Source organism: Synchiropus splendidus, chromosome 5 (assembly GCF_027744825.2).
Source record: "Synchiropus splendidus isolate RoL2022-P1 chromosome 5, RoL_Sspl_1.0, whole genome shotgun sequence".
NCBI lineage: Eukaryota > Metazoa > Chordata > Actinopteri > Syngnathiformes > Callionymidae > Synchiropus > Synchiropus splendidus.
The window spans coordinates 28,342,667-28,367,591 of NC_071338.1; the positions used below are offsets into that span (position 1 = coordinate 28,342,667).

A 24,925-nucleotide genomic window follows, 5' to 3' on the forward strand; every position below is an offset into this window, starting at 1 on the left:
ATGTTTAGTTTGACGGAAGTGCGTCGATGAACGTGTTCATGTGTTTTCAAGGTTATTGCAGTCAACATACACCTGAATCTTTTACAATCTAAGCTTTGTATTTTATTATTTACTGTAATTTCACCTCATCTGAAATGCAGCTTTTATTTCTACATTTGTTTACTCAGTATTGCGCAGCATCAGAATCAGAATCCAATTTATTGCCATGGTCAGTGGGGAGCCCACCAACTAGGAAAGTGTTCTGGAATAAAGTGCTGACAGAAAATAAAATAAAAGAAGAAGCTGTTCCTGTGACGGGAGGTTCTGGTCTGGATGGACCGCAGCCTCCTGCCAGAGGGAAGAGGAACAAACAGTCCATGACCAGGGTGAGAAGGGTCGGCTCTGATCCGACCTGCACCTCTCTGGGTCCTGGAGACATGCAGGTCATGAAGATGTGGCAGGCTGCAACCGATCGATCACTGCAAGCTGTGCTTTCTTCTCCCCAGTCTTATTTGGAGGGTTGCCATTTCAACTGAGCTCGAACTTTGAATTACCCCTCACACTTTCTTCCTTCAGCATTTCCCATCGCAACTTGTTGCATCTATTCAGTGCTGAGCCCCTCTTGCTCCTCACTCCTCTCTTCGTCCAACATGTCTCCTTCTTCTCGTCAATACTCTTCTTTCTTCTTTAGTACCACGACATAAACGCGGTACACAGCCCTTGGTGTTTTAGTTCGTAGTATTCATTTGTTAATAAAATGTGGCGTGGAATTGCAAATGAAGACGGCAACACATATCAGTGTGTCACACAAGAACAGCCTTCCTTATTTACAAATCATGGCAAAACATCTTTTATTCTTTGGAAACATCATGTTGAGCGTGAGGGCCGTCAAACATACGACTCACTCACGCTCTCAGGAACTTAAAGATTTTTTTTTTTTTTACTTAATCATGTGAGCCATTGCACATAAAGCGAAAGCAAAATAATACTCTTCAATTGAGGTGCTTATCAGTGTTGTGTTACTTTCAGTCTGAAGTAGAGCAAAGACACAGATTATTGGTCATAAATCTTTATTCACTCATGTCATCAGTGCATGGCTGCTTCAATTGTGTCATAAAGAACAAACAAAACGCTTATTGTGCAATCATATCATTGGATTTGACATGTACATGTACACCACAAAGGACAAGATTTCACTCGCTTCATTTCTTAGGATCAGGAAGTCAAAGCTGCGGCGGTTATTTTTATTATTATTTCTAAGAATAAGTCCTTCTGAAACGAGGCTTCAGTGGCTGTTCCCAACACGCGCTTGGCTTATCTTCCCACTGCTAACTGTTCCACGACAAAGGAGTCTGTTTATCCCTCTGAGGGAGATAAGAGGGAACTGAACAGTCGGCTGTAGGTGAATTGATGTGCCGCAGTCTCTTCATGAAGCATTCTAACGCACATTCGACACAGTACAGCGACACTGTCCACCTTTTACGAGCGTCAGAGAAACATAAAGTAGTGGCCTCCGATGGTTGATTTATATGACGCAGCCTGTTGAAGTTTAAATCACAACTGCTAAGGTGCTGAGGTGAACAGGGTTAAGGCCTCGGTGACAACAGAACTGAGCCAAGAAAGCCAAACACTCTTGAGGTAAATGAAGACGGAACCTCAAATGACAGAAAATCCAAATAAAAAAAAAAGGTGACCATTCCATCTCAGTGCCAGATCTGGATCAAGCCACCCAGCTCCCGATCCTCTCCGCTGGCCTCTCCTGCTGTTCGGTGTACTGCCTCAGCAGCGCCCCCACCTGCTCCTGGTCGTTAAAGGGACTGCGACGGAAATTGGACTGCAGCCATTCTTTGTACTGAGGGAGAGAATAAAATCATTAATCCTGTGATACTTTGCTCTCATCTCAATGCACCCTCTGTACTGCAGTATCGCCGTGCCGCGTACTTCTATTCACATTTAAGAGAAAAAAAAACAAAAACAAGTCTAAATGAATATCAATACGCTTCAGTGCAGAAAACATATGTAACTATACATAGACTTTATAACTTTATCCATCCTCATGGATCTTCTGTACAAGGCCAGATCCTGTTCTCAAGGCTGTTTAATCATCCAAGTGTTGAGTACTTTATCATACTCAGACTTCAGCATCTCATCCCAGCGGACGTCCCTTTGACCCTGAGTTTTGTCGGAGGACTTTGAAAAGGCTACGGTGGTTTGATCTTTGTCGAATTCGCAGACGGACACACAAGTCCAGATTGTTTGAGCACCATGAGTTAAGTCATTTTGGCAGCACGTCAAGCTCAAATGTGAAATGGAACTTGGCAGAGGCACAACAAGGGCGGTACAAGATCAAAAAAACAAAGCATTTCCCAGAAAAGAGACGATTCCTGCTCGCGAAGCGATCAAGTCTGACCACTCGACCTTTGGGCCTCCTCTCCGTCCTCAGAAGACATCTCTTGATATTTGCTGCGCCAGTCCCGTTACTTTGTCACCTGATGTTGCGCTTCAATATTGTTCAAGTGTGGAGACAGCTATGTACAGAATGAGTCTTAAAATTTTAGAAAAACTAACTTTACCTTTTATTTAAAAAAAAAAAAAAAAAAAAAAAAGAGCAATAAAACCAAAGGCTTGTTCAAGGCAACACAATATTTTATACGTGTCTCTTCATAGCTATTTTACAGCCAGTGAAAATGTGATTTTGTTCATCTGCAGGTAACAGTTTCCAAGACGGGTTCAACCAAGCTCTCCTCAATATCGATGATGTCATCTTTGGTCTACATAAGCTTTCTGAAACACAAATTGGGCACCTTTAAGTAAGTTTTGGACTGTTATTGAATTAAATAATAATGTATTTGTATTTGGACTGTTATTGAATTAAACAATAATGTATTTGTATCTATTTAATTTTATTTTTTTGTACCGAGGACAAAGACAACAACGTTAATGTCACATTATTCAGCTTCAAAACACAAGTGATTATTTAGGTTTTCGTAAACCAGTTGGGTCCACGCACAAAGTCTGGTCCAGATAAGACCAACGTCAAAACACAAAATGATATCAAACCTTCATAAATTCTGTCTTTTTATAACAATAGTTTCATTTATTGCTTAAAAAGTGTTTTTCCTACATCACCCAACCCTCATTTCATTTTATCACTTTTCTTTTTATCACTTTTTCTTTCACCTCCTTCACCCATTATTCTCCACTACTTCATGAATTTGGCTGCTTTTTATACAATGTATCAACAGCCAGTTTCTCATGATAATCTTCGACAATTTCTTTTGAACTTACACTGTCGCTTTTTTTCTCCATCATAACAAGATTTTCCTGATGACACAAAAAATGCTCCACACTTATTTGTTTATAATAATAATAGTAATAATGATCATGATGATGCTCTACAGCTGTTCTCGCTCCACAGTTGGAGAATTGTCCTGGTCTCTCGGATAAAACCAAATAAACCGGAGTTACTTTGGATGGACAGCAGACTGAATCAGGTCTTTGATGGCCTTGAGAGAAAAATAACTGCAGGTTCAACAGTCTGAGCAAAAGTTCCGTGTAAAAACGTGCCAAATCACAGCCTGGGAAACTTCTCTAGCAACAGTTAAGGAGGTTGCAGAACAGCACCGTCATGATTCACTTCACTTTCTATCACAGGCAAACGTAGGAAAATCCCGAACAAAGAAAGCTCATTTCCTTTAAATCCTCAAAAATCAGTGCAAGCTTTACAAACAATGAGGCTTTTTTTTTCTTCTTCGGTGTTGTTGCAACATGCTGACAGTAATACACAACACGTGACGCGCAAACGCAACGTCAGCAAAACCTCTCAGTTCCCCTTCGCAGGCCACCGGCTGCCCATCTTAGTTACAGGCTTCATTCAGCTCATCCATCTGAAATGTGGGAGTGGTGTGCGAGCACATCTGTGACTCACGGCGGCGACTCGCTTAGCAGACTTCAAAGTTTCAAAAAAACATCATTTTCTATAAGATGGGTCAGTGAACCTGGGTGGTTCAGCGTTTTTTATTTTAGGGAAGAAAAGGCAGATGCATGGTAACGTATAGTTCTCACGCACAGAAGTGTGATGTCATCTGGAAATGATGAAGTGTAGAGTTTTCAATTTTAGTTTCAATACTTCTACGTCTTTCTGCATTTCCACCTGGTGTTGCAAGTCAGCTTTAACTTGCTTGATCATCCTCTGTAGTCACACTTGTCCTCTTCAAGTCCTCACATCCATAAACCTTCATGCTTGTCTTCCTCTTCCAACACTTCTCATCCATCCACTCATACATGTCCATTGCTGTCTCACTGACCTCCCCAGTCTTGTCCCCGCAAAGTATTTTACACACAAAAACGTTTTTGATAGAATAATGACTTGCACTATTAATAGTCATTTCACTTCACCTTTACTACAAACAAACGCATTACTTGTTTGTTTACTGTTAATACCAGGTAAATATGGTGTTGTTTAGAGGGAACTTTCCATGGAAAAATCTAGTCTTAGCAAGACACTGATCAATACTTTATAATGATTATTTACAATTACTTACAATGATAATAATAATTATTATAATTATTTACAGCGAGTAGTCACATGAATAAGTAGTTTAAAGGTAAAGTATATTTCAATGTACTTTAGGTAGTAAAGAGATTGAAAGACTGAGATTGAAAATGATCAGAAATGTTTTCTTTACCCCAAAAAATCAACTTAGTATCATTCAGTTTTCTGCTATTCCAACAGTCCATGTTTTCTGAAGTATAAAGAAGTGTGTACTAGCTCTTGTTATGAATGAGTGAATAGTATCAGTATTGTGTTTCAAGCGTTTGTGTGTTTGCTTCAGTGCTACAGTTCAGTCTGTAGGAGTTAGTTTGGGAGTCTCTGGACTGTCACTCTGCCTGTGAGCATACCATCGATCAAACCGGGATTTATTTGCTTCCAGGGCTGGAAATCTTGTCCTGATCCTTCACTGACATACCTCTGCCACCTGGGTGATCTGGTACTCCTGCAGCTGCCCTTGGAAGCCGTAGTTTGGGCCGACAAAAGAGCGCACGGCCTTGACCGCAGACAGACACTCCTCCCAGGTGTAGTCCGTGACAGTCATGAGGTAGGCCACCACCATGGTGGTGCTGCGGGACACTCCGGCCAGGCTGGGGGTCGGAAAAACACACACACAGTAGCTCAGTTAAATGAATGGAGGCTGCACAGATCCAAACCTCTAAGGAGACTTTAGTTTAAGGATGCAAGAAAACCCTACCAGTGCACCAGGCAGGAGCCTCCGTTCAGGCGACACTCGTGGATGAAGCTGATGCACTCTTTAAAATGCTGCAGTCTAGGAAGAAACAAATGTTTTGTCGAAACAAACACTCCAATTTTTAAGCACAACAACAGTTCTTTATTCACAGAAAAGTAACATAAAAATAAATTTGTTTATTTAAACAAACTTGTAACTGAACGCTTCCAAAAGTAGCAAATCTGAAACAGAACCAAACCAAAATATTTCGGCCTAAAATAAGTCATGAAGGAAAAACTGCGAGCGAAAATAAGTGTCTCGGCTGACATCCAGAGCTATCTCAGTCAGAGGGTCAGAGCAGTTCAGAGGAGAGACAGGAAGCACCGCGCAGCTTGAAGCATCATGTCGCCACATCGGCGCCCAACTTTGTGGCATTTGCCTTTGATTCACAAGATCTTGCTGAAAAGAGCTGAGGCGGCAACAAAACCACTTCCAGTAAATTTTGTCCGTTCCAAGCATTAAATAAAAAAAAAAAACAGCTATTGCGGTAGCTGCTAGCCCTCTATCGAGTGTGGTCATGTGACTTAGCCAAGACCCTTAAGCTCAGGGCTGAACGACAAAGGCGCAGTGGAAGTGGTGTGCTGCCGGCTGATCTCAGTCTCCCGCCGCAGCACCTGTCACTTACTCAATCGTGAATGAAATAACAGACTGCCGCAAAAAAAAAAAATAGCTGCCCCTTATTTTCTCCTCCTTCCATGCACTCTCTGAAAGATGGCTCTTCAGCACTTTGGTTCGTCTTCCCAGCACAGAGGTTTCCTGTCATCTTGTTTAATATGCAGAAAAATGTCTTTGTGTCAACAATTTGTCAATAACAAGAGGACCTCAGCAAACTCTGCCCCGACTTGTGTGTCCCGTCAAGGTCAACACACAGAGGTTGCGTGTCTTCCAGGAGAAGTTACAGTTCTCCGCATTACTCAACAAAAATTTTTTGACTGTAACCACAGTCTCATTGGAAAAAACAGACATAAAAATCATGACTAATTCTAAACTATTCTATCCACTCCTCAACTTTTATTATTCCATATTAGAGCCAATTGATAAGAGCATTGTCTGTTTTCTGGAGGGAGTGTTACAGCTGCATACTTTTATTTATATTATTCTTTTTTGATTATTTTTTAAACTCTATTTTCTTATTGAAAATATGCCCATGGATCATCTACAGTAAATGAAACAGTTCTGCAGTTCAAATGTTTGCATTTCCTACATCTGCGAAAACCTTTGTGGAGTTTCTGTCATTTGAAATGTAAAACGTTGGCTGCGAGAGCATCGTTGACAAGGAATAACGACAGGATCCGAGACAGAAGCTTTGTTACCTGCTATACTGTATCAACATGACGACTCTCGTCTCTCTCGAAACTTGTCTTGACCTCATCTCTTCTGACCAACAGACCCAAAACAAATGTGGCGCAGATTGCATTTAGCTGTCGTGTAGGACCCAACTGTCACAGTCAACTAGCTTAACCTCTTATTAGCTGCATAAAACAGTGCATCTTCTAGTCTTCTCTAGTCTGGAGCAAAAGAAGAACAAGAAGAGGATTATTCAGGAGCCAAAATTGTGATTTCAGGTGTATTTGGTGGAGGGCAGTGAGATGTGAGGGACATGTAATGTGAGTGTCATCACGTTTGTGATTCCTAATGGATTTTTGGGTTCCAATGATACAAGTCTAATGAGGCGTCAACTGCCAGAATGTCACTGAGGAAGAGACAATCTTCACATGGCTCTCAAGCAGCGATGGGCGATCACTTATCCTTCACGATATACCACCAAAAACAATCTCCATGATGACAATTCTGCATCTCACAATCACAGTTCGATAAACACGCGGCTCACTAGCTGCATTGGACCTGCACATGTGAACATGACGAGACCGCGATGGCGTGCCATGCTCTCCAGCTCTGAGGTGTTTGACTGCAGACACCGGCGTGTGACAGCTGTAAAGAGTGTGGTGAACTTTGGTTCACAATCGTAGTTTTAAACTTATTTTTAATCCAGGGAACCTTTGATAATGACTCGACTCTGAGTCTCTGGATCTGTGTTTGTTTTATTCGATGGAGTGGTCCTCATAGGTTCCCTGACGCGGTCGTCTGCCTTAGTTCACATCAACACATGCAGGTCTCCTGCTGCGCTGGTGCCTCGGCAAAACACTGTGGTGAAAATAGTTGGATATTGGACAGATATCTGTGACGGCGGCGTCCTCTTCCGCGTCCCCATTAGGGTTCACTGATCGCTGACACACTCTCACAGGCAGCGCTAATGCTACGACCCTGCATCAGTTCGGGACCATCAACAAATTCTATAGCGGTCAAAGTAATAGTGACATCTTCAATAAGGCAATGGAAAACAACCATTTTAGGTGACGTAATTGTGAAAAGGTTTTTCATCACTCAAGACAAAGGACTGACTGTTTGTATACTGATTTGGAGAATATGACTAATTTATTCACATTATTTCTAACATTTCTTCAATAGCATCGAGGAAATGTGTCCAGACTGCTCCATAGTTAAAGTCAACTGTAAAGAGACATGAGATACAGCAGACAGATGGCTCAATTTAACCCCTAAATAAAGCTGGCAGAGCAGTCAGTCAGACTCGAGCGGCTTCTACCAGAGACATGAAACATTGAATTTCTCATCTCTACACTGAGTTAACTATTGCATTTAAAGGTAAACAAATAGTTCAGAAGCCCCGATGACAAAACCAAAAACATCAAGGACCGTGACGTAGCCCGGCATGGCGCAGCCGGGGCCCCACCCTGGAGCCAGGCCTGGGGTTGGGGCTCGAATGCGAGCGCCTGGTGGCCGGGCCTCTGCCCATGGGGCCCGGCCGGGCCAAGCCCGAACGAATGACATGGGCCGTCCCTCCTGCGGACCCACCACCCACAGAGGGAGTCATAGGGGTCGGGTGCATAGAGAACTAGGTAGCAGTCGAGGCCGGGGGGCCCGACGACCTGGTTCGTGTGGACATTCTCTGGCTCTTGGGACATGGAATGTCACTTCGCTGGGGGGGAAAGAGCCTGAGCTTGTGCAGGAGGTTGAGAGGTACCGGCTAGATATAGTCGGGCTCTCCTCCACGCACAGCCTGGGCTCTGGAACCCAACTCCTTGAGAAAGGCTGGACCCTCTACTTTTCTGGAGTTGTCCGCGGGGAGAGGCGGCGGGCTGGCGTAGGCCTGCTCATAGCCCCGCAGCTCTGCAGCTTCGTGTTGGGGTTTACCCCGGTGAACGAGAGGGTCGCGTCCCTACGCCTACGGGTTGGGGACAGGTGTCTCACAGCGGTTGCGGCTTACGGGCCGAACAGCAGTGTAGACTACCCGGCTTTCTTGGAGTCACTGGGAGGGGTACTCGACAGTGCCCCAACCGGGGACTCCATTGTTCTACTGGGAGACTTCAACGCCCACGTGGGCAATGACAGCAAGACCTGGAGGGGCGTGATTGGGAAGAACGGCCTACCCGATCTGAACCCGAGCGGTGTTCTATTACTGGACTTCTGTGCCACCCACAGTTTGTCCATAACGAACACCATGTTTGAGCACAAGGGTGTCCATAAGTGCTCATGGCACCAGGACACCCTTGGCCGGAGGTCTATGATAGACTTTGTGATCGTGTCATCTGACCTTCGGCCACGTGTCTCGGACACTCGGGTGAAGAGAGGGGCAGAGCTGTCAACCGATCACCACCTGGTGGTGAGTGCGATCCGCTGGCAGGGGAGGAAGCCGGTCAGACCGGGCAGGCCCAAACGTATTGTGAGGGTCTGCTGGGAACGCCTGGCGGAACCCACTGTCAGTGGGGTCTTTAACTCCCACCTTCGGGAGAGTTTCTCCCAGATCCCGAGGGAGGTAGGTGACATGGAGTCTGAGTGGTCCATGTTCTCCTCCTCCATTGTCAGTGCGGCTGCACGCAGTTGTGGTCGCAAGGTCTCCGGTGCCTGTCGCGGCGGCAATCCCCGAACCCGGTGGTGGACACCGAAAGTAAGGGATGCCGTCAGGCTGAAGAAGGAGTCCTATCGGGTCTTGATGGCCTGTGGGACTCCTGAGGCAGCTGACGTGTACCGGCAGGCCAGGCGTGCCGCTTCCCGTGCAGTCTTGGAGGCAAAAACTCGGGTCTGGGAGTAGTTCGGAGAGGTCATGGAGGAGGACTATTGGTCGGCCTCGAAGAAGTTCTGGCAAACCGTCCGTCGACTCAGAAGGGGGAAGCAGTGCCTCACCAGTGCTGTTTACAGCGAGGGTGGGAGACTGCTGACCTCGACTGGTGATGTTGTCGGGCGGTGGAAAGAATACTTCGAGGGTCTCCTCAATCCCGTCGTCACGTCTTCCACTCAGGAAGCGGGGACTGAGGACTCGGATGGCTCTCTCATCACCCGGGCCGAAGTCACCGAGGTTGTTCGTAAGCTCCTCGGTGGTAGGGCCCCGGGAGTGGATGAGATCCGTCCGGAGTATCTGAAATCCCTGGATGTCGTAGGGCTGTCGTGGCTGACACGTCTCTGCAACATCGCGTGGCAGTCGAGGACAGTGCCTCTGGATTGGCAGACCGGGGTGGTGGTCCCCCTGTTTAAGAAAGGGGACCGGAGGGTGTGTTCCAACTATAGGGGGATCACACTCCTCAGCCTCCCTGGAAAAGTCTATTCCAGGGTACTAGAGAGGAGACTTCGGCCAATAGTCGAACCTCTGATCCAGGAGGAACAGTGTGGTTTTCGTCCCGGTCGTGGAACACTGGACCAGCTCTATACCCTCCACCGGGTGCTCGAGGGTTCATGGGAGTTCGCCCAACCAGTCCACATGTGCTTTGTGGATTTGGAGAAGGCGTTCGACCGTGTCCCTCGCGATGTCCTGTGGGGGGTGCTCCGGGAATATGGGGTGCGGGACCCTCTGCTAGGGGCTGTCCGCTCCTTGTATGACCGGAGCAGGAGCATGGTTCGCATTGCCGGCAGGAAATCAGACCTGTTCCCGGTGCATGTTGGTCTCCGCCAGGGCTGCCCTTTGTCACCGGTTCTGTTCATCACTTTTATGGACAGAATTTCTAGGCGTAGCCAGGGGGCGGAGGGGATCCGGTTCGGGAACCACAGAATTTCATCTCTGCTATTTGCGGACGATGTTGTTCTGCTGGCCTCATCGGACCGGGACCTTCAGCATGCGCTGGGTCGGTTTGCAGCCGAGTGTGAAGCGGCCGGGATGAGGATCAGCACCTCCAAGTCTGAGGCCATGGTTCTCGACCGGAACACGGTGGTTTGCTCTCTCCAGGTTGGTGGAGAGGTCTTGCCTCAAGTGGCGGAGTTTAAGTATCTCGGGGTCTTGTTCTCGAGTGAGGGAAAAAGGGAGCGTGAGATTGATAGACGGGTTGGTGCAGCGGCGGCAGTGATGCGGTCGCTGTATCGGACCGTCGTGGTGAAGAGAGAGCTGAGTCACAAGACGAAGCTCTCGATTTACCGATCGATCTACGTTCCCACCCTCACCTATGGTCACGAGCTTTGGGTAGTGACCGAAAGGATGAGATCGCGGATACAAGCGGCTGAGATGAGTTTCCTCCGCAGGGTGGCTGGGCGCACCCTTAGAGATAGGGTGAGGAGCTCGGTCATCCGGGAGGAGCTCGGGGTGGAGCCGCTGCTCCTCCACATCGAGAGGAACCAGCTGAGGTGGCTCGGGCATCTGATCCGGATGCCCCCTGGACGCCTCCCTGGGGAGGTGTTCCGGGCATGTCCTACCGGGAGGAGACCCCGGGGAAGACCCAGGACTCGCTGGAGAGATTATGTCTCCGGTCTGGCCTGGGAACGCCTCGGGATCCCCCGGGAGGAGCTGGAGGAGGTTTGTGCGGACCGGGAAGTTTGGGCTTCCTTGCTCCGAATGCTGCCTCCGCGACCCGACCCCGGATAAGCGGCAGAAGAAGGTGAAGGTGAAGGTGAAGGTAAACAAATAATGATGTTGGAGACAAACTCCACTAATAAGTTTCATCATGAAACAGTTTCAAGAGAGACTGAAGTGTCCAACAAATGGAATAGAATGAAAATGTATTTATTGTGATAATTATCATTATCGCTGAAATTACAACATTTATCGCGATAGCCTTTTTTGTCCGTATCACCCAACCCTAGTCTCAAGTCTTCGCCTCTAAGTCTCTCTAAAATGTTTTCACTCAGACCCAGGCACTGGTCTCAAACCCTGCCCTTCTAGAGGGGGTCCATCCAGGGCAGAGGGTCTTTGCTCCCTATGGATGTGCTGTATAACCTTTAACCCCTGCGCTCCCCTGCTTGATCACAGGGACTGATGTTTTAACAACATGAGCGTGTGACAAAGTGATTTCAGTCTGCAAGGAACACATTTGCGGTGGAAAAAGCTGTGACCAGGACGGCCTTTGCCGAAGCGAGGTGGCGTGAAAAGAGGCGGCAGGGCTGGTGTTGAGTCAGTGCAGGCGGCAGTTATCCTCCCACCAGTCAGACTGCTGATTGTGACAGAAGGGGTTTGTCGAAGCCGCGGGTGGTCGAAGCAACAGCCAGATGTCACACTGAGGTTTCCTTCCTCTGCTGCCTGATTGCAACATCAGAGGTCAGACATCGCAAACCAAAAATAATCAGCAGCCCCGACTGGAACGCTTTTCTTTTCTGCTCGCCTTCATTACACTCACTTGTAAAGCTCGGCGGCGATTTGCTTTATTTGGGAACAAATTCTGCCGAGTAGTTTCTTGAAAACAAGCAGCTCAGGGTTCCTCTCTACCCTTGTACCTGACTCCCCCAAAAGTCCACTACAAACAGGTCAGCTCCACTGTTGAGCAATACAAAGTTTTGTCACACTATATCACCAGACGCAGAAAATGTACTGTAAAATATTTCAGGAACATAACAGGGAATCCAGCCAGATTGACTCCTCTGTAGCGGGATCTTCCTGCACGGGTCACATCATCTTAATGTCCAAATCATTTTGGAGCGTCGGACATGAAAAGAAGAAGACAACTCACGGGCTGTGACTAATGTGACACTGATCGCTGTTGCAGAAGAGCTTATGTTTCTTTCAACACTCAATCTGCCAGATGACACATTCTCCCTCCATCCATGCTTTTTCAACACAAATACATTTAGCAAGCTTAAGCACTATTAGCACTAATAATGATTTGATGACCTCCATGGTTGGATGTGTCAGGGCTCGGTAACTCCAGAAAGGACGGACACATTTCAATACCTTTTTCAAAGTGTGTTGGGCGAGAGATGACTTGATTTAATGGAGTTCTGTAGGTTTATGTGACTTTTAATACTCAGGGCGACAAATCACATGACCATCCACGGTTAACACACGCAGACAGAGGGTATTTGATATTCTGAAACACTAAATTCAACTGTAGTGTTCAAGTATCGGAACAAAATGTAGAATTGCTGACCACCGTCTTCTTATGTCCAATAGGAACTCTGAAGCACTACTGACATCTGCTGTCCGTTTGAGCTCATTACACTTGAAATACTTTCCATGAAATATGAAGATAAAACGGATCTGAAAATGAATGTGAATGCAAATGAGGCGGAGTGCTATTTTAGATTTACCTCATACGTTCACGTGAGCACTTTCCACAAACTTAATAAATGTTTTCGGATCACTGTTTATTGCTACTAAGGCAGCAGCTTCAGCGTCCCTTCACCAGCAGGTGGCTTCAATGGAAATCCACCTCTTTAAGGCAGAAAGAAGGCGGTGTATTAGCCAGACTAAACAACCCACCGGAAAAGAGATATATATATATATATATATATATATATATATATATATATATATATATATATATATATATAGAGAGAGAGAGAGAGAGAGAGAGAGAGAGAGAGAGAGAGAGAGATTAAAAATAAATGTAAATTAAATTAGATTAAAAATAGATTTAAAATATAAAAAAAAAAAAAAACAGGAAACAAGGTCAGGGGCCAGTATCATGTTGACCTCTTATAAAACCACATATAATCAACTGACACATCTTAATTAGGCACTAGACATCTTGAAGACTCCATGTACTGGTTATATAATAAAACTGATAAATGATGTTCAAGTTGAAATAAGTTCGATTTTTTTTTTATTGGATGGTGCTATTTGGTTTAGATATCAGCTATATTTTTGGATTCCACAGTATTTGAAACATGCCTATTATAAATTATTGATCAGAAGAAAAACAAGAAACAAGTGGCGATGACAGGGAATAAAGCAAAAAATGTGTAAGAAAAACACAAGTTTAATAAGAGAACTATTTCAGTAAGAAGTGAGAGTGGTCCACTGTGCTGTCGGACTCACTGGAAATGGTTCCCTGAATAAGTCATACTTGGCATAATTCTTCCTAAAATACAGCCTGACAGACTGCCAGAGTCAATCCCCAAACTAGATATGACCTCGACCTCATGGTCTTCGATTATTCTGCAACTCCTCACCAAACAGAGACATGTTTCTGTTTAACAGGTACAAAATCACGTCAGGGTTCGGCGTACTTATGTGACTTAAGGCACCGTTTCAAGCCTGGTTTGTTTATATCAGCTCCACAACAACAATGCTTCATGAATCATACATCTGTTTCCTACACACCCGGGGACCACAAACTGTTGAAATTGGGCTGCGTGACTCATCGGTGTTCTAGACATGTAGATCCACAAATGAGATTTTAAAACTGTTTTTAAAGAAGTGTTACTCATGCACATGTGACCAGGTATCGTATCAGCACGTCTTGACACGTGCACTGCTCGGACACACTCACAGGTTTTGGCTGGAGGCATCTGCTGCATGAATGCACAGGTAGGTCATGTCCTGCCAAACAAAGATGCAAAGTGTGAGAACGCTCATGAAAATATTTCAGCAGGCAAATATGTTGGAGGGAAGGCTATATGTTTATACAATATATATACAGGGGTGTTAAAAATCAGATACTTTAAATTAGATAGCAAAACATAACTATAACAAACATAATTTTTGACTTTCTGCTTGACTGCATTGATTTATTTTTTGAAAGATAAACCACTTCAGGCTCTCTTAAGTCAACATAACCTGATAACGTAAATAGGCAAAACAATATTAATGTTGTTAATTCCTCTGTAGAAATGTTTCTTACAAAAAACATGCTACCAATATTCACTAAAACATTGATCTCATCACTTCTCTAATATCTTTATCTTCATAAAATACTCAATAGAAAACTAAATTAGATATATAAATAATACAAGTGAATCTTCAAAAACAGGACAAGATATGCATGACATTTTAAAAGCCGAAAGCCACGATGGAACGAAGCGCTGCAACTGTTAAGACGATTCATTACTACCCCCACCTGGCCAAACAGTCACATTACAATAGCAGAGTGGCACCTCAACTCACGGACCTCGTACACCGGCTTGGCGTTGTTGTACACGGACAGGATGTGAGTGATTCCGTTCTGAGAGAGGCTCTCTCTGTTCTCTGAATCTGGGAGAACCAAAAAGGGATGGAGAGTTAGTCATTTTAGCAACCAAAACTGGCTGCTGCAGAGCGACTCGGCGTGCTTTCGGTTACCACATAATCATTATTAGACACAGCAGAGGCTGTTCTTTTGACAGGCAGCATTTGTCCATGGTGCACCAGGGTCGCTGAGGTCATCGTCTCAGCCTTCCTGCGCTAACTTTAGCTGCTCTGCCCCAGGCACCACGTGGTGCATCATCTAAGCAGCTATTCTTAGAAGGCTCTGAATGGCAAGTCAGTGATGGGGAGCTGATCGGAGCAATGGTGACGGGAATGTAATGGTAAACGATGACGGGAGTCAAAAATACTTTGATTTCACAGGGGGGCTTGAATGAAAAACTGACTTGTTTAAGGTAAATAAAAAAACAAAAGTGGTATTTCAAATGCAGCAAGTACAAAGCCAAATTTGAATATAAAAAAGCATCATAATATCAAGGAAAAGTTTAACAACAGTAGCCGACAGTGAAGTAAAATAAATATATCCACACATAGTTCATCGTCTCTCCTCTGATCCGGTGAGCATTTTTAGAAAAAGAACGCTGAAATAGTTTTTACCATATATTGTTTGTTAACTTAACGCTTTTTATCGTGTCGACTGAAATAATTTAGCAGGATATTGAGATGAAAGAGAAATGTTTACATCACAGCTACCTGTATTTCCATCTAAAGTGATGTTGGTATTTACAGTGTGTTGATCTCACCTCTGATATTCCCCAGGTAGAGCCCGTCAACGACCTGGGAAGCAGAGTTCGACGACATGTTACACTCAATTCATGGTCCTCCAGACTCAAGAACGTCAGTGGAAGGGAGCAAACGTCCTCCTTCACAGTGCGATTGGATTTAAAGCTTAAGCTGAGAAGCAGCACTGCTCCCTGCCATACAAGGCTTGGAGCACTGATGCGTGATTTTGAGGGAAAGGTTCTTGACACTGAGCGGTCAATGAGTCCTGCTGCATTTAAAACTGACACAAGAAACAGTGATTGAACAAATATATTGATATAGAGTCAAGTCATCTCCGCCTCCACAGGTAGATATGGGCTTCACAATACTTGGATCGATCACGACTGCAGGAGTGATTTGCAAATGGTGGGTTTAGTTAAACTGTTTGAGCCGGAGAGAGTAGTACTTCAGGTGGTACCACGTCTGAAGCATTATACCTACATAAGGTATATTCTGGAGGTGCAATACATGCTTCACGTCCATATCAATCAAGTGTTACGTCCCTTCAATGTTACTCAGAAACCATAGTTCAACATCAGTCATGGTTCTCAATTTTTTTCATTTGAAAAGATGCCAGATGCAAATGCTGAGCATTCCATTCTACAGAGGGAGGTGTGGTGCATGGGGAGTGAAAACAAAACAAAACAAAGGACTATAGTAAGGAGGTGTTATGACTGTCAATGTATGGAGGCTTCAGCTCCACAACTGTCCCTCTAGATGATGCGCCCACACACCTAAGGAAACCAACCTTGAAGACACTCACCTCATAAAAGGCCTGTACACAAAGATGAGATGATTGAATCTATTGTTTTGATGAAGTTCAACTACACAATTCCCTCTCATAAATGTAGTACTTGGACACAAGCACAAGTGGATCACAGCTATGGGTCAGTATTGGACATTATTGAAAGCATTTTATCATCAGAAAAATGGGCTGGCAAGCACGGTCACTGGTGTGTAACCACCTGGTGTGGACCTTGGTTTAGGTCTACAGCCATCAATAGTACGATTGTTTTTTCCCCCTGTTCCCCACTGTGGGTCCAAGATATCTAATCTAAAGCTTATTGAAGCAGCATTCTTTGCTCTGGCTCCACATAAAACATGAATTATTTCAGATCTATAAACTTATTTCACTATTTTTATTATTCTTTTACAGGTTAAATTAGCTAAATTTTATTTTGTGGAAAACAAAAACACAGTTCATTTGAACATTCATAGGTTCTGGAAGCTCGTTGATAGTGTTTTTCAGTTCAGTATGCTTGTTTTGCCCCCAGTTGCACTGAAATATATTGTATTCAAGCACTGCTACATCTCCTTCATAGACGATTACATCTTGCCACATTGAGGACTGGTTTTAACACTCACCTTGTTCATCCCGTTCCCCATGGCGACAGCGACACTGCTAGTTTACGTTAGCAGAATGTTGAAGTGAAGAAACTAACGACGATAACAAAACTTACTGGATGAGTTTGTCAGCTCATCGCCCTCGCTAGCATCAACAAGCGGGCATGCCCACCATGCTGTTTTTATCCGTGTAACTTGCTCCAAAGTGCGACACTTGGATCATGTTGTGTCTCTTCCGGATTGTTTTGACGTGGATTTCAAGTGCAGCTGCTGGCTCATCCGGTTGGTGACGTCATACAGTCATAACGTCGAAGTTTGACTCGAATTATTTCTGTCAGAAAACAAAACGGCAGAATTGGATTTTAAACGGTTTAAACGCCCTCGTTGGTTTCTTAAACATGTGATGGTTGTTAACCCAAGCGCCGTTACAAACACATCAAATTCTAGCCTTGATTAGCTGCACACCGGAACACCCACTTTCAAATATAATAATATGCAAGTGAACTTGCCTAGTCAGTATTTTACTCTGCATGACAGTACTTCATTTCTCCACGTCGTCTGCCATGAACATACTTCCCTTTCCTAGACTTTTAGCAGCAAGCTCCTCAATCTCCTGCAGAAAATGTTATAACAACACTAGTAGGGGACTCGCAGATCAAATGGCTATTTGACACAATTTGCTAATATTAGTGACAAACAATGCATTAACACACGGAAATATCACCCATTTTATTTGTTACTACCAGTATGAAGCAGCATTGTTTTTCGACCCTTGCAAGGACATTTCAAATATGTCGACATGATCACCTGCAGTCAAAATTTCTACTTCCTGCACCAGGATGGTCCATGAGTGAGCGTTGTCAAAATGAAGTTACTTTTTTCACCATACTTTACTCCACTTTTAATTACTTATTTCCCCAGAGACTTCAGTTGTAGCTTTTAAATATTGAGCAAATGAATAATGAAACATTTTCATTTCTGTAATTGAAACAGAAAAAAACAGAGGGTTCAATATTTTTATTTTCAATTATATAATACACAACGACCATAGGAGGAAGGGATCTTCCAAAATGCTCAGACTGAAGGACATGGACACCTGATAATTACAGAAAATCAAACTGGTCATGGTCCGCTGAGGCATTTACTTCTTCCACTTCTTGTTCTCATAGTCCCACTGAGAGGCAAAGCCCTCAACTGGGTTCATTCTCATGTCCAGCGCCCTCTGAAGCTCCTTCGCTTTGTACTCGGGATCGAATGTGTGGGGAACTGGTCCGTACACTGTGGAGAGAAAACATTTGATTCAAGAAGACCAACGTTTTAAAAGCAACCAGCATCAGACTGCAGCTCTTACCATACTTCCTCTGCCAGAGGACAACCAGGCCAGTTAATCCAAAAAAGAAAAAGATGCCTCCGACAACGGACTTCCAATCTGATGTGCCCTGGTTCATCTCAGCAAAGCTCTGGTTAAAGCTGATGCGGTACACTGAGAACAATGAAGTACCATTTTAAAAACACAAAGTCAAACAGTGGACATGAACAAAGTCATACATGCAATCTTCTCTTCATTGGACAGAGCAGCCCAGGAGCCCTTCTCCTTTTCTTTTAGGGACTTCTGCTCAGGGCTGAGGTTCTGCACAAAGCGGATATCAGGGAGTGGGTTCTCCCTCCGGTCGTTGTAGGCGGGAAGAGTGTAGTCCTCCACCTTAGCGACACCTGACGAGGCAATAGAAAAATGACTTCACTTTTCCCCACAAGCCCAGATTTGCTCATATGTTCCACATTTAAACTTTGTACACCTGTTAGTTTATTCTCACTTGAATCAAAATGCATCTCAACATTTGCTCACAACTTTACTGTTGTCATACATGATATTTGGCAAGCAAACTATAATAGCATTCATCTGTCCAGATTCCAAGAAACCTTACTTCTGGTTTCACATTTGCACCGACCAGTGGTAGAATAGTAATGGCTCTCAGTGAAATATTAAATCAATATATTTCAGTATTTACTATTTGAAAATAGAAATATGTTTGTTTTAGTACAATAACATGGGTATCTTAAGGAAATGTAAATTGGGATTTAAATGTGTTATATTTTTGTCATCATTTTTGGTCTTAGTTAAGAGGGACACTTCTTTATAACCTGTTCTTTGTATGAACCAGACCAGAAATGAAAGGAAACAAAGGACAAAGCAATGCATATATTCTCATTAAGACACTCACTGTCAATGCTCCATAACTTTGGATCAAATAGTACCCCTACTTGCATAGTAGATTTAGTCAAGTCATAAAAAAATACTTAAATACACATTTAATTTGCATGTCATTTTATAGCTTGGCCAAATTCAACTGAAAGATTTGAATTAAAAGTAAAATCCATTGTCCTCTGAGCAAAGACATTTCATGAATTGAAACCTACCCCAATATAGTCACAATTACAACAAGTTAAAGTGTGAATGAAATAACTTCAAATGGAGGCTTAGATGGAAGGAGAGGTGTTCAACTCACCATGTCCTCGTACACAGACTGATGTGGAGATGGCGCGCTTGCCAATAAGGCTAAGTGCTCTGGTGGCCAGCATTCTGAAAAACAAACATTTGGAGATTATGATGCACCATAAACAAGTCGCTGCTGTTGCCTCGACATCCCGATCGATTCAGCGGGTTATAAACAGCATCCCCACGTAATAATCAAATTCTTGGTAATTCACTAGTTCTCCGTAGGTCAATATAACAACATAAGACCATAAATCCTGAGAGGATGCGCCTACAGTCCTCTATTTGTGTCATCCGGAAATGCTAAGCTGTCGTTAGCACTCGACCCAACACAAGGTCACACCGCCCGAGCAAATGCAGTTCCGGAGAACGCCAATGGACACGTAAACGCGCAACATTGTATAATCCCACTTCACTGTTTGATACCTAAATTCCGAGTCATTCATCTTGCTGAAGCTCAATATGATGAAAGTTAGCATGTTTATCATCGGCGCCCATTGATGCTAACGACAACTAGCCATGAGTGCTAGCTTGTCCTAGCACACACGGCAAAGTCACTCGCACTTCAACATTCGAGACGTTTAACGGAGCAATATCGGCATGTTAGAAAGCTGAGATTGTTGCATGCATGTCGTATAAATCGATACAGCAATACAGCAGCGTTTATTGTCCTTCACAAGCGTGTTAGAAACGAACCTGCTCTCCGCTCCGTTCTCCGGTCCGCCGGTGGTCAGAAAGGAAACGAAAAACAGAGCGGAAGTACGTCACCGTCGGACTTACTCGGCGACATATGGGGCCTTACGTCACGAAGGGAAACTCAGACGTACTGTACTTTAGGGAGTTATTATTTCACCTAAATTACACACTGATTGTCACGTTGATATCCCATCTGTTGTTTATCTATTTTCTTCTGCGTGGCCAAAGGGTGGATAAAATATATACATTATTTATTTCGAAAAACAATGAAAAATGTCTGGACAGTAGGTGGCGGTGTAGTTGTTGAAGCTCGTCGCTGTTCATCGTTCAACAAGAGAAGAAGAGTCGTGCGTGCGGCAGGATTAGCTTGCAGTTGCCGACTTGTTCCATGTTGCATTTTAAAACTATCTGCGATATAAAATGGTAAATACACTGAGCAGAGAATCCGTCGTCTGCCATCTACTTTGATCCAAGACAGGCTGATATATATTTTTTTGCCCCGGCATGGTATCTAATATTAGCTAGCGTTAGCTTAGCTGAAGTCGTTTCCGCTGCACCTGTCAAGTGTCCTCCGAACATGCCTGTTCAACTGACCAGTCAAGCCTACTGCAAGATGCTGCTGCACGCGGCCAAGTACCCGCACAGTGCGGTGAACGGACTCCTGGTGGCGGAAAGGACCAAAGACAAGAAGAAGGACGGACACCACCTCGACCCGGTCCTGTGTGTGGACTGTGTCCCCCTGTTCCACGGTACTTTAGCCCTGGCTCCGATGCTGGAAGTGGCACTGTCGCTGGTGAGTAGCCGCTCGTGGCTTTTTACTGTGAGTTTTTCTGGGTTCAGGTTTTCCTTGAACTTGTAACGGGAAGACATGAACTCTGTGCCAAACTGGAAGATGCAAATAAATACTGTGAATTCTTGTGTTTTCCTGACTGCCATGTTGTCTGCTTGAAACCTAGATTGACACTTGGTGCAAAGAAAACAAGTATATCATCGCTGCCTATTATCAAGCCAACGAACGCACGAAAGATTCACGGTATGCAGACACGAGCTCAGCTGAGTCAGAACCGGACGACTCTCCGACTGACCCGACCCGTTTCCTCTACTCTGTTCCAGACCCAACCAGGTTGCAGAGAAGGTGGCCGCAAGAGTTTCTGAGAATTTCAGTGAAGCTGCAATAGTCATGGTTTGTTACTCCCTTCTTGTTTGTCTATAAACATTTACATATTTTTTCATGCATTTTGGAGTAAAAACAGTCATTTATGTCCAACACAGAAATTTATATGAATTTATTCTCCATAACATTGCATTCAAAATATTTTCAAGGAAAAGGGAAATGTGGCTTTTAATAAAAAAAAAAAAAAAAAGTAGTTCAGTTGCCTTAAACTTCTGTGTTGCAGACAAATACAAGATGGTGGACCAGCCAGCGAATGTTTTTATTTTGGGGAAAAAAAAATAGATTTTAGAACATTTCAAATCTATTCTGTATCGTAACAAATGGTAATCGCGACTTTTTTCTCCCCCCTCACTGTTTGTATTCTGTATGTGTCACATGATGTGAAGCTTTTTCTTTCACCGACGGTGTACAGCAGAGGTGGGCAGTTAAATGTCCTAAAGGGCCACATTACAAACTAACGGTTGTGAGGGGGCCACCATCAAAAGAAAGACAGCGATGACTACAAAACATGATGGAAAAATATACAAAATATACTTAAGTAACAAGGACAAAATGAACCTAAGAAGATGAAATGTAATTAAAGATATTAAGAAGTGTAAATATGCCATTCAACCTATTGAAATATTTCATTTTATATGCACTTAATTTGAATATAAATCAGCTATGGACATGGCGTTCAAACGGCAATTTATTTCAAAATATATTTTCAGTATTCCTTCAGTGTATTTTGCGGAACAAGAAAAACACAAACGGACAATGAAAAGAAGAAAATTTTAGTCTTAAAACAAGAACATGCTATGTCTACTGCTGAAGTGGTGGTGGTGATTAAAAAAAAGAACAAAAAAAGGCAGAAAAATTAGGACATATTAATTATGGTTTTAGTCTGACGTCTTACAGGCATCGGGCCGCACTTTGCCCAGGTCTGCTGCACAGGCTTTTAGTTGGGAGGGCGTCTGGGTGTCTGCAAAACATGAAAAAATGGACGCAGATTCTCGACTGTAGCTTGGCCGCCAGATTACGCTGGTATGTGGTGGCATCTGGCGGCAAAGCTACGGTCGAGAATCTGGCTGTGGAGACGCCCTCCTAGCTGAAAGCCACCTACAGTACAATCACATCGTAAGTTAACCAACTGAATGTGTCAGTTTCCTTTGTAAGTTGATATTTTTTCAGGTACGCCGACGTCCGTTTCTGGTTTCATCATGGACTCTCGTATCTGCTCAGCGCAGGCTCATGTAGAATTGTGTCATTTTCTTGCAGGTGGACAGCAGTCGGCTAAAAATGAGCTGCAGTGAGCCAATTGTCATTATTTATGATCATCATGAAAATAAATGGAAAAGCAGAGACGTCTCTTAGTAAGTGTTGCCTACATCACCTGGTCTAATTGCAGAATATTGCGCACCCTGCGACTACAGGAAGCTGTTTACATGAAACCAACATACAGGCCTTCTGCACTTTATCCAACCGCTGTTTCAGTACAGCGACTTTCTGGTGACTCATTTAGTTTATTAATTTTTAGTAGTGGTGGGACTTTAACAAGTTAATTACGGTGAATCAATTACAACAAAAAATTATTTAATTTAATGTAACAGTTTGCTCTCCAGACAACAGGGAACCTTTGTAAGTGAAGGAGTTCCTGGTCCACTGATCACACTGATGCACAAGACACGTGGCAGCTAGGATGATAACAACAACAACAAACACGGAGGAATCTCTGAACAAAAGCATCTGTTTGCTTTGGTTCAGGGAGGTTTTTCACTACACAATGGCCAGGGTTTCCACTACTCTGAATGGACTTGAAATTCTTATCCAAATATTTTCAAGACATGAAAAGAGCTTTAGTTTAAATAAGGTGATATAAAAACTTGAATATAGTCACCATCGTGACTTATTGTGCTATTGTCAAACTGATGCAAAATAAACAATATTTGGTTGTTTATATGTATGTATGGTTCCATAATTTGATTCAGTAATACACCAAATTCATTCACATTGAAAAATGTGGCTTCATGTGGCGAATATTCTTACACCATTAAACTGTGATTAATTGAGATTATTCAATCACAAATTTTCTAATTAATTAGATTATTTATTTTAATGGAATCCCCCCCTACTTTTTTTAAATCAAACAAGAGAAGGTGTTGTTCACTCACTAAAGTCAGTGTACTCTTCACGTCACGATACTTTCAATAGCAAGTAGCTCTACCTGAGGAAAGACTAGAGAAATGTCCTTGTTGTTTTGCAGCGATTGTTTCGAGGACTGGAGCGAAGCCCAGAAGATCACCTCGGCTCTGTTGGAGGGACGGTCCTACGAGAACTTGGTTGACTTTGACAATCACCTGGACGACCTGCGCAACGACTGGACGAATCCTGTCATCAACAAGTCTGTCCTGGACCTCTGTTGAGCCGCGGAGTTTCCGGAGACTCCAGCAAACACTCGGCCACCACAGCCTTTAGTCCGTGTGATGCTTGGTGAGGGACACCTCAGAGAAACCTCCTATGAGGATCAGAGCACTGATGACCCTCCTGGCCCAAGTCTGTCTCGGCTGAGAGCCATATCTTCTGTTGTCCACCTTTCCAAGGTGATGCTGAGCTGATAGAGATGTTTTGATGACTAGTTTTTGAGAGGCGTGTTAATCAAGTGTGTGCGTTAGAAAATACTTTTTCATCTTACTGCTTTAGTTTTTGAGCGACCTAACAATAATGTGTTGCTGCTCGGATCATTTTTATACATCATCCTTGAAAATATTCTGTTGAGTTGTTTCGTACAAGCTGCAATACAGAAGCTGTTCTGCCGCACATGTCCCACTTTCCCTGTTCAGTCAAGACTGCTGCACAACTCCATCTGAGATTATTTTGCTACTGCAAACCATGCCATGACTACTTTAACTATAACTTTTTTTTTATCTATGTCTATCCTCACACGTCTGAAATTTGAAATGCTTGATGATTTATGTTATTTAAAGTAAAGCGATTAATATAAATAGAGATTTGCTCAACATGATTTTTCAAAAGGAAAAGCCAGTTTCTGAGTATCATTTTACAGATGTTTGAGGCAGATTGTATGAGAAAACCAGCCTTTCAAAATGAGCTGACTTTGTGAAAAGGCATTTTATGCCGGCTTTCTTTTTAAAAATAAAAAATGATTTAACACTGATATGTTGTCTATTTACTTTAATGTGAAGTTGCATTGTTTTAATTATATTTTTTATTTTTATTTTATTACCGTTATTTGGCTATTTATTTCTCACGACCCCCATGAACCGTTAAACCGGTTTGTAACTGTTTTTTTATGCGCGTAATATGAAAGATATTTTCATATTATTAGTTATTGGTCCTCGTTCGATGTTAGGCAAACAATAACAGTAATTTTAATTATGGATCTAGAACCCTGCTGAAGATTTACTTCCCATGCCCTTTTTTTTTTCTTATATTAACAATGTTTCATTTACAAAACAAGGGATTGAACATGATACAAACATAACAAGATTGACATGATCATCAAACCTTAAATAAGAATATTCTTATAACCATATAGATAATAGTGAATATAGAGTAGGTCGGTACAAATACGAAGTTAACTTAATAAGACAATAATATTGACGAAAAAGGAAACAGAAAATAATAATACATAAATAATTTTTAAAAAGAAGGAGAAAACGGACATGGCATATCACATTTCTCTGAATAATTCTTGAATTATATTTACAGTATGCACACATTTCTTCTTCTCGGTAACTTTCATCCACGCAAGGTAATTCACAAATTCCGTTTCAAACAGAGCAAAGAAGGGACGA

General features: G+C 43.2%; 3 protein-coding genes across 4 annotated transcripts; 1 reads left to right on the top strand and 2 right to left on the bottom strand.

Annotated features, from left to right (window-relative positions):
• Positions 1 to 995: 995 nt before the first annotated feature.
• dusp22a (dual specificity phosphatase 22a) lies at positions 996 to 17,023 on the bottom strand. Of its 2 annotated transcripts, XM_053865165.1 has the most exons (7): positions 16,789 to 17,023; positions 15,405 to 15,438; positions 14,588 to 14,670; positions 13,970 to 14,019; positions 5,229 to 5,303; positions 4,950 to 5,121; positions 998 to 1,831 (listed from the first exon to the last, which is right to left on the bottom strand). In XM_053865165.1, exons 1-7 carry the CDS (start codon positions 16,807 to 16,809, stop codon positions 1,700 to 1,702), a joined length of 567 nt encoding a protein of 188 aa, XP_053721140.1. In that variant the 5' UTR covers positions 16,810 to 17,023; the 3' UTR covers positions 998 to 1,699. The 2 variants fall into 2 exon arrangements, with proteins under 2 accessions (XP_053721139.1, XP_053721140.1); XM_053865164.1 differs by lacking the exon at positions 16,789 to 17,023 and having other exon boundaries at positions 996 to 1,831; positions 15,405 to 15,588.
• A 746-nt stretch (positions 17,024 to 17,769) lies between these two features.
• On the bottom strand, positions 17,770 to 20,030 carry LOC128759429 (cytochrome c oxidase subunit 4 isoform 1, mitochondrial). The gene is made up of 5 exons (XM_053866362.1): positions 19,958 to 20,030; positions 19,275 to 19,348; positions 18,316 to 18,480; positions 18,119 to 18,250; positions 17,770 to 18,045 (listed from the first exon to the last, which is right to left on the bottom strand). The coding sequence occupies exons 2-5, from the start codon at positions 19,345 to 19,347 to the stop codon at positions 17,909 to 17,911; spliced, it is 507 nt and encodes a 168-aa protein (XP_053722337.1). The 5' UTR covers position 19,348; positions 19,958 to 20,030; the 3' UTR covers positions 17,770 to 17,908.
• Positions 18,872 to 24,279, top strand: emc8 (ER membrane protein complex subunit 8). Its single transcript, XM_053866361.1, has 5 exons — positions 18,872 to 20,750; positions 20,914 to 20,990; positions 21,071 to 21,140; positions 22,389 to 22,483; positions 23,374 to 24,279. The coding sequence occupies exons 1-5, from the start codon at positions 20,535 to 20,537 to the stop codon at positions 23,531 to 23,533; spliced, it is 618 nt and encodes a 205-aa protein (XP_053722336.1). The 5' UTR covers positions 18,872 to 20,534; the 3' UTR covers positions 23,534 to 24,279.
• The last annotated feature ends 646 nt before the right edge of the window (positions 24,280 to 24,925 follow it).

Bases quoted from the DNA above. Each gene is read 5' to 3' on its own strand.
- dusp22a (XM_053865164.1), bottom strand. From the start codon at position 15,462: ATGTCGTCGAACTCTGCTTCCCAGGTCGTTGACGGGCTCTACCTGGGG. The intron at 5,304-13,969 runs GTGAGTGTGTCC...GTTTCTTCCTAG, and splicing joins GATGCCTCCAGCCAAAACCT to ACTGCAGCATTTTAAAGAGT. The intron at 5,122-5,228 runs GTAGGGTTTTCT...TCCGACCCCCAG, and splicing joins GGCTCCTGCCTGGTGCACTG to CCTGGCCGGAGTGTCCCGCA.
- LOC128759429 (XM_053866362.1), bottom strand. From the start codon at position 19,347: ATGCTGGCCACCAGAGCACTTAGCCTTATTGGCAAGCGCGCCATCTCC. The intron at 18,481-19,274 runs GTGAGTTGAACA...TTGCCTCGTCAG, and splicing joins AGTCTGTGTACGAGGACATG to GTGTCGCTAAGGTGGAGGAC. The intron at 18,251-18,315 runs GTATGACTTTGT...CATTGTTCTCAG, and splicing joins CAATGAAGAGAAGATTGCAT to TGTACCGCATCAGCTTTAAC.
- emc8 (XM_053866361.1), top strand. From the start codon at position 20,535: ATGCCTGTTCAACTGACCAGTCAAGCCTACTGCAAGATGCTGCTGCAC. The intron at 20,751-20,913 runs GTGAGTAGCCGC...CTTGAAACCTAG, and splicing joins TGGAAGTGGCACTGTCGCTG to ATTGACACTTGGTGCAAAGA. The intron at 20,991-21,070 runs GTATGCAGACAC...ACTCTGTTCCAG, and splicing joins GAACGCACGAAAGATTCACG to ACCCAACCAGGTTGCAGAGA.